We start from the raw sequence: 8,803 nt of genomic DNA, 5'->3' as shown, positions 1-8,803 counted from the left end.
CCCCAAGGACCCGGTTCTACGGTCGATCCCTGTCCCCCATACACCGCACCGCCCCAGAGGTGGCTTCCCCAGTCTCTATTTTATCACTTCTAGACTTCACACTTCCTGCTCATTTCACATTAAAAGCCTCCGACTAAAGGGACGGATATGTGTTGAGCTGTTGAAGGACTTTTATTGTGAAACATCTTTACAGGAAGTGTGTGTTTTATTGATTTTATATCTTCCTTAAAAACAGCAGAGTTGAATCGTTTTGGAGATTTTCAGTGAACACAGAACTGGTTCTGTTCAGCTATCACTTTATTATTAAAAAACAAACGTCATATTAATGTTTATAATGAGAAGAGCCGAGAGCGGTCGGAGACGGACAACTTGTAAATGTAAATAATGTGTTTTAATATTTGATCTTTCACTTTTAGATGGGCTCTAAAACTACGTGATTATTATTAAAATGGATTATGACAAACAGAAACGTATCAGTGTTGTTAACTATTTGATTATATATTTAATTATTAAGGCAGAATAATATTCCTGCAACAGATAATAAACTGCTTGATTTTCTTGTTTGATTTTTATGTTTTAAAGACATATTCATGTCAGAGCAGAGAAACAGACCAGGACTCGTCCGTCGTGCTGAAAACATGCTTTATTAAATCAGAAATGCATAAAACTCAAGGAGGATGAAATACAGTTCAACAGATCAATAAATCAAAGAGCAGGACATCGTGACTTCTGTCGTGTCTCGCGGGAGGTGGCGTCCCCGTGGCGACTGAAGACGACCCTGACTACCGACTACAAGCTACAAAAACACTCCAACACACAACAACACGTTAGCTAGAGATCCTCCGAGAGACGGCGCTGCGTCTGCACAGCAGAGCCGGCGGCGGCTTCCTCCTTCATTCTAGCCAGGAGATGTTACGTTTTGAAGGAGCCGTCCGGCCGTCCTGTGCAGAAACGGCGCTCTTTAATAAAAAACGCTGAGAGTGCAGGCCGCTCGCCCTCTCAGCGGGTCATCAAATCGTTGGTGGTACGACACAGTCGGTCTGAGCACAAGGCCGCGTCGTGCTGCGTACATGAGGGTGATGCAAACAGCACTCGGGGTCTTACGCTCACGGTACAACTCGTAGGAAACTGTAATATCGCACGCAGACATCGCAGCGTGTCCAGAACAATAACTGTCTTTGTGTTTCAGGACGTCGGCAGGGAGCCTCTCTACCTGCCGAGGCAATCTTAGACTTCAACTTATCGTTGAGGCGCAGAGTTTAGTTCTCAGGTCAACAGGGTATTCGTTCCTGCTGGAACTTTCTCCTGTTAGCTTTAGTTTCAGTTCATATTATTGTCATAAATAACAATGCATACATTCCTCATAACCGTTAACTTCGGCTATATACATTATGTACATGTCACAGAAAAGTGGTTCAAAACTCCTCTAAGTCATAATTGTCCAATATGGCACATTTTATAACAACGTTAGACTTTAGTCTAGTTTGGCATAAATTAATGTCAAGATGGTACAAAAATAGTTCATATTTACAAGAATCCAGATCTTTATCACGGAAGGTTATCGTTGCTAATTCACTAAGTAAAAGGGTTCTGGACGGGAAACGGGGGAATAAATTAACTTTTGGGTTTTTTTCTTTACATGGACCGAACGTGAACGTTTACGGTCGCGGAGTCGGAGCCGAGCTCGTTGGACAGTCGGAGGGTGTACGCTCCAGCGTCGCCCTCCTTCACCGCGGAGATCACCAGGGTGGACAGGTCGGCGGTGTTCTCCACGTGGCAGCGCTCGTTCCCGTCGGGGAGGCTCCGACCCGAGCGAACCCACTGGACGGAGGGCGCCGGGTCTCCGGAGAACGCCCCCGCCACGGTCAGGGGACTTGCCCGGCTCGGCGCTGACGTTCTGCGGAAGAGCTTCGATCTTTGGAGGAGTGCCTGTTGATGACGAGGAGAGAGAACGAGGTCAGTGACGAAGGAGGTGGTGATAAATGATGACATCACAGAGCAGGCAGACGGATTCACATTAGGGGTGGAACGGTTCGGTTCAAATACACAAACCGTTCCACCCCTACTTCACATCAACACAAATAATCTTTAATCAACAATAAAGGAGCTTTTATGAAGGAAACTCATCCACTTGCTCATCTTGAACCTTTTATCTATTCTACTGTTATAAACCATTATCTAATATTTTCATATATAATAAGAGTCATCATCGGTCAAAACCGTGTTCCTCCAACTGAAGGATAACTTCTTCAGCTCTTCTTTCATGGAAGGTTTACATTCTGGAGGAATCTGGTTTTCACCCGGCAGCAGCGTTATGTTCACTCTGCCTGCCGTCTGGGTTTGGTTGGTAGATTAGTCGCCTATCACACCAGATTCATTTGTTGCATCCTCACGGACATCCCTAAGAGCTTGGTGTCCTCTCGTGGTGCTCGTTGGTGAGCTAACTGGATTCAGCCATCTTCTAAAAAGCATCTCACCTGTTTTGCCCCCTGCTGTGAGCGCCCTCAGCGAGGAGGAGGAGGAGGAGGAAGAGGAGGAGGCCTCGGCATGCGAGTGAGCGGACATTTCCATCATTTGGCTGCTGGAGCTCATGGAAACCATTGACTCAGCCATCATGGCAGACATGCTAGTCGCAGACATGCTCTCAAATGAATACTCGGTGGCGGTGGCAGCAGAGCGGGAGCTGCTGCTGTAACTGCCGGCCTGCATGGAAGCTGCCTCCATATGAACCGACGAGCCAGAGAAACGTTTCTGCATGCTGGCAGCAGCAGCAGCAGCAGATTCAGTAGAAGCTCTTTGCTCCACAATAATCATTCTTGTTGGTTCTTCAACAAGAGCTGTGAGGATGCAAATGACAAGCACAGTTCTCATATGAGTACAGAACACTGAGTGTAAGCTGGGCTGCTCAGGTGCCAGAGATTTAAAATGTTTCTTTGGTGCAATCAAAGTGCCATTTTTCATCACAAACTTTAGCATCCAGGCCAGATGAACACAGACAGACAGTTAATGCAGTAGAGACTTACTGAGGACGTTGAGGGAGGATGTCGCAGAGCACTGTCCAAACTGATTTTTGGCTTTTATAGTGTATTTCCCGCTGTCTTTCACTGTGGCTTCACAAATCTCCAGAGTGTACAGCGTCTTGGAGCGGCTCAGCCTGATGTTTGATGTGACAGACATCTGTAAAGAGAGAGAGTTGTGTCAGGTCGGGTTTCTGTTGTTTCATTTACCTTAAAAAAAAGAGTTTGAAGACTCACAATCATGTTGTCTTTCAACCACTCCACGTCAAGGGACGGCTCTCCCGCTATCTCACATGTGAATTTGACATTTTGTCCCTCGTCCACGTTCTGGGACCGGGGCTGCACCAGGATGTGGGGTGCGTCCGAGCGCTTGGCCGTGACCGCGGTATCAAACTGACACCGGACCAGGCCTCGCTTGGTTTGAGCCTGACATGTGACGACCCCCTGCTCGTACTGGCCGACCGACCTGATGGTCAGGGTCTGGTCGCTCCCAGACGCCCCGTATCTGTACTGGTCTGAGTTAACCAGCTCCTCCCCGTTCAGGATCCACCTGATGTCGGAGGCCCCGGGGATGTTGGCCCTCAGAGTCACGGACTGGCCCTCTGTAATGGACATCTGGCTGTGAGAGGACTTCACCTCCTTCACAGAGGACAGAATCTCCTCTTCGACCAGTTCCTTTTTCATGACTTCCTCGGAGATCTCAGCTTTAGTTTTGGAGCCTAAAACAGAAATAAATGTAGGAGTTAATGGTAGGAAACAGTGTGAATGCTGAATGAAGGGCAGTAGCAGGTGTTATCTTACCTCGTACAGTCCCCAGTTCCTTCTCGGATAGAGTTGGGGATTTGGGAGTGGGGGACTTTGGTGTCGGGGACTTTGGTGAGACCGGAGACTTGACTCTCTGAGGTGACTTGATTGGCTCAGGGGACTTGACTCTCTGAGGAGATTTGACTGGTTCAGGGGACTTGGCCTCTGGGGAGGTGATTCTGGTAGTGGTGACTACCTTCTCCTTGGACTCAGACTTGCGAATGGTCAGAGTGAAATGGGCCTCTTGTTTGCCTCCGGCGGTTTTCCACCAGCAGAGTGTAGCTGCCTTCATCCGACATCTCCACAGCAGAGATCTCGAAGGAGGAGTTGTACTGAGTGGAGACGATGTGGTGACGGGCAGAGGAACCGACAACCGCTCCTTCGTGCATCCATGTAATAGAAGGTGCTGGTTCGCCATCCACATCACACTCGAACCTGGCGAGGCCTCCCTCCTCCACAGTCAGGGACCGGGGTTTGGTGAGGATCTTAGCAGGAGTGCTGGGCTTCTCCCTTCGCTTCTCAACCACGGTGGTGGTCTCTTTCACACTTTCAGTCACACTTTCCTTCACTGTTGTTTTAGAGGAGGAGACGTGATACACCTCTGTTCTGGTCATCTCTGGCAGATGGGAGGATGGAGGCTCCTCGTCTCCGCGGCGTGAAGAGAAGGCGGAGTATTCTGATCCGGCTACATCCAACGTGGCGTAGTCAGAAGTCTCTCCTATGGTGTTCTTGCAGACCACGCGGTAAGTGCCGGCATCTTCGGTCTCACAGTTGCTGATCTTGAGAGTCAGAACGCCACTGATGTTGGTCATGTGGTATTTGCTGGTCTGATGAATCTCTTTTCCATTGTGGAACCACTTGACCTCCGGCTCCGGCTTGGCCTGGACATTCAGGGTGAACCTTGTGTTGGACCCGTAGGGTACACGATGAGATCGCATCCTGATGGTAATACGTGGGCCGTGGTCCAGGCTGAAGGGAGCCTGTGTCACCACCTCGAACGTCCTCTCCACCGATCTCCTCTCTAATCTCAGAGCCTGCTTCCTCTCCTCATACCTGGAAGCAAAATCAACTCTAGGAAAGGTCACGTCAGTCTTGACTGCAGTAGGAGATCTCCTCCTCTCTGGTTCAGGCATTTGGAGCTTTTGATTGGTTTAGGAATATATTCGGAGGTAATACCTGACACATGCTCAGATTCAACATCCTCAGAGTAGGTCGCAACAGTGACAGATGTTTCCTTTCTCAAGCTTCGGGTCTTCTCCTCAAACTCCATACGCTTGAGTTCACTCTTGTAGGCGGACATCCTCTGAACGGTTGTATGTGGGCGCAGCAGCTCTTGATCTTCTCTCTCTTCATACACCCTCGATTTCTGTCTTGGAGGTTTGTACGTGGCTTTGTCGTGACGCTGGCGGAGCTGAACGTAACTCGGGCCAGCCTCGTACTTAGATGGAATTCGGTAGGAGTCATATCTGCGTATTTCTTCTCCCTCTTCGTCGTCGCTGTGGACTCTTCTGGGAGATGAGGGACGCAGGGCGGACAGCTCGAAGCGAACCGGGCTGAGGCTGGGTGGAGAAGCAGAGTAACCATACTCCAGCTCTTCCTCCAGACGGAGCCTCTCCTCCTCGGTTCTCTTCATCGACAGGTACTCGTTCACGGGGAGCAGGAGCTCCTCGTCTGAAAGATCGCCCAGGGACCTCCTCCGGATCCGGTGATAGGCCTCCATCTCAGGGGACGGAGTGCGGTGCCTTGCGGGCCTCACGGTCTCCAAGTCATCCTGAGTCAAGGACGAGATGCGCCACCTAGGCTTATACTGGTCCTTGATCCTGATGGGCACCTCGTAGAACTGCTCCCATCTGGAGAGGCGAATACGCTTCATCCTCTTCTGCTTGATTTTATCCATGGGCTCGGGGAACTCGTACTGATCCCGCAGCTTCTTGTACCATTTCATGTCAGAGAGCGGCTGGAAGTGTTTTATTTCCAAGTCTACCTCAAGAACGGCCGGGTTAATGACACGAGGCGGCGGGACGTCGTAGGGCATACGCAGCCTCTTCTCATCCGCCCGCTTCTTCTTCTCCTCTTTTTCTTTCTGTATCTCAGCTTCAGTCTTCTCGCCCTTCTTTGTGGTCACTGCAGGTTTGAACATGGTGGCCGCCCTCCCTGACAGCTTGTACCGCTATCGGGGTAGAGGTATAAATACAGTGTCGGACAGGATCTGAGACAGCCTCACCTTTTTCTCTAATTCCTTCTTTCCAGCTATCTTTTGTTTCTCCTTTTCGCTGAGCTCATATTCCTTCTTTACATGAGTGGCACGATCTACTTTGAGCGTGGCCTGGCAACTGGCGGATCCAGCAGAGTTGGTGGCAGTAACTCTGTACACACCAGAGTCCTCGGGGAGAGTGTCTTTCACGTGTAGGATATAGTAATCCAGACCCTCGTGGACAACCTCAATAGATGGTCCAAAGGTTAAAGGCGTGCCATCCTTCTCCCACTTCAGCATGGGATGGCCTGAGACTCTAATCTCAAAGCGCACATTCTGGCCCTCCCTGCACTCGACATTTGCGAGCAGGCGTTTGAACATGGGCCTCAGGGTGAGGTCCGCTGGTTTAGGTCGAGGAACAATGGTAAGACGAGCCTTGCAGCTGTCATCGCCGTACCTGTTACGGGCCACGACGCTGTACTCAGCATCATCCTCTACATCGAGTTTGTGGATAATCAGCTGGTACAGGCCCGTGTTGCTGATGAAGGTGTATTTCTTTTCATCTTGTCCGGGGACGAGCTTCTGTCCGGATTTGTGCCAGATGACACGAGGCTCAGGGTGAACCGTGATGGTTACGCCGAAGCGCACATCCTCGCCAATGTAGGCGGTGCTGTTGACCAGAGGAAGGGTGAACTCTGGAGGCTTCTGAAGCATTCTGGCAGTGTCAATTCTGCGTTTTGTTTTCTTGACCACGCGGGCGGTGAAGAAGTCGCGGTAAGATCTAACACCGCTGACAAACATCTCTGCGTAGGCGCTGTCCTCTCCGTACTCATTCACAACCTTGCATCTGTAGGTGCCATCGTCGGCTCTTGTGACCTTGTTGATGGTGATCACGGCTAGGCCATCCTCATACTCTATTTCATATTTGGCACCAGCTTCAAGTTGCCTGACACCACAGTACCACGTCACTTCAGTAGTGCTATCATAGTTGTCGATGTTGCAGATGAATTTGAAGTTGTCTCCCTCATTCACCACCGCATGGCCGATCTGGCCTCCGATGGGACCGTGTTCAAACGGAGCGATCTTCACCTTGGCAACAAAGACGCCACGCTGGGATCTGATGGAGCCGCCGCTGGCAATACGAGCTGCAGAGACAACCGTCTTCCACTCTTTCCTCACCATCGTCTGGTAGTATCTCTTATGCCTGCCTGTTTGGATTGCTCTGGTGCTGATCTCCTCTGCAGGCTTGGTCAGCCAAGGATGCGCCAGAGCCTCAGCAGCATTCATACGATGCCTACGTTCCTTGGTCATTAAGCGGTCTGTGAAGTCCAATGCTTCAACACTGACCTGCTTGAAGGACTCGTCATCGTAGCTGTAGGCTGCGTTGGAGATGTTGTCAATCATCTGTTGGTTGGTTTCAGCTGTGAATGGATTCAGTCCGCTGAGGAGCACATAGGCGAGGACACCGACAGACCACATGTCAGTGACTGTGCTAACCATGTCACACTGGTGGATCTCAGGGGCAGCGTACTCTGCAGTGATGTACTGGATCTTGATTTGGTCTCCAGGAGTCAGGTGTCTGGACTGGCCCAACTCAATAATCTTCACATTCGAACTGGTTCTAGTCGCGTACACGATGTTCTCAGGTCTGATGTCAAAGTGTCCGTAGCTCTCAGCGTGCAGGAACTCCAGAGCTGAGCAGATCTGCCTGATGTAGTTGACGATCTCGCGTTCATTAAACTCAAACTCCGTCATGCTGAATCGCTCAAAGATATCAACGCCAGAGATAAAGTCGTAGATCATCACCAGCTCCTCTGGGCTGTCGAAAGACTCTTGGAGGAGCAGGAAGTTGGTATGTTTGGCCATATTCAGCGTTGCAATTTCCTTTTTGACTATTGATTGATCGGCGCCTCTCACCTTGAAGAATTTAGCCATGTAGGTCTTCTCAGAGCTGATGTTCACACAGCGGTGGACGATGCCAAACTGACCTCTGCCCAATTCCTCTGCAATGGCATATTTGGTGTGCATATTCTTGGCATCGGAGTGAATCTTGCCCTTAGGCACACGTCCAGAATCGTCAACCTCCCGGTCATAGAGCAGAACTCTTGATTTGTCCTCCTTGGTCATGACGGGTCCGCTGGACTCGGAGGGAGCACTCTGTCCAAATTTGTTCTCAGCGATGACTCTGAACTGGTAGCTGGTTCCTCCAAAAAGATTAGTGACGGTGTAGTGGGTATCACGGGACTGGACGACACGCTCCCACCTCTCAGCGGTGGTGGGGCACTTCTCAATGATGTAGTTGATGACCCTGCTGCCTCCATCATTCGCCGGGGCCACCCAGTTCAGTGTGACCGAGTCTCTAGAGACGTCGCTGGCTTTGACACCACGTGGAGGATCGGGAACGTCAGCTACATCCAGCTCAACCGTCTGCTGGTCGATGCCAAACCTGTTCTTGGCACAGACGATGTAGAAACCAGCATCCTTCTTCTCCACTCCGTTGGTGAACACCAGAGAGGTGAATGATCTGGTGACGATGACCTGGTAGTGGCCATTGCTGTCAATGAGATCTTGTCCCTTCTGCCATGTGATGACAGGATCAGGTTTGCCGCTGAAAGGAATCTTGATATTGATCACTTCTCCACGCAGGGCAGGGATGGCTTCCTTGTCCTTCAGGTTCTTCGGCAGGTTGATCTTGGCGGGGACTAGAGACGAGAGAAATTGTTTAAGTGACATGTTGTGTTTTATTTGAATTTGAAAATTAGTTTAATATGTTTAATTTGGTTTTACA

At 50.1% G+C, this 8,803-nt stretch overlaps 1 protein-coding gene across 1 annotated transcript in view; it reads right to left on the bottom strand.

The window, feature by feature from the left end:
• Positions 1-625: 625 nt before the first annotated feature.
• ttn.1 (titin, tandem duplicate 1) overlaps positions 626-8,803 on the bottom strand; it is a 215,177-nt gene continuing 206,999 nt past the window's right edge. Inside the window, 7 exon segments of the mRNA XM_037762617.1 lie at positions 626-1,929; positions 2,478-2,837; positions 3,024-3,177; positions 3,255-3,736; positions 3,819-4,080; positions 4,082-4,956; positions 4,959-8,717. Of these exon segments, the coding sequence (XP_037618545.1) occupies positions 1,568-1,929; positions 2,478-2,837; positions 3,024-3,177; positions 3,255-3,736; positions 3,819-4,080; positions 4,082-4,956; positions 4,959-8,717 (6,254 nt within the window). The 3' untranslated portion in view covers positions 626-1,567.

This window comes from Sebastes umbrosus (assembly GCF_015220745.1).
Source record: "Sebastes umbrosus isolate fSebUmb1 chromosome 13 unlocalized genomic scaffold, fSebUmb1.pri SUPER_13_unloc_1, whole genome shotgun sequence".
NCBI lineage: Eukaryota > Metazoa > Chordata > Actinopteri > Perciformes > Sebastidae > Sebastes > Sebastes umbrosus.
This window is presented reverse-complemented; position numbering and strand designations above follow the sequence as displayed.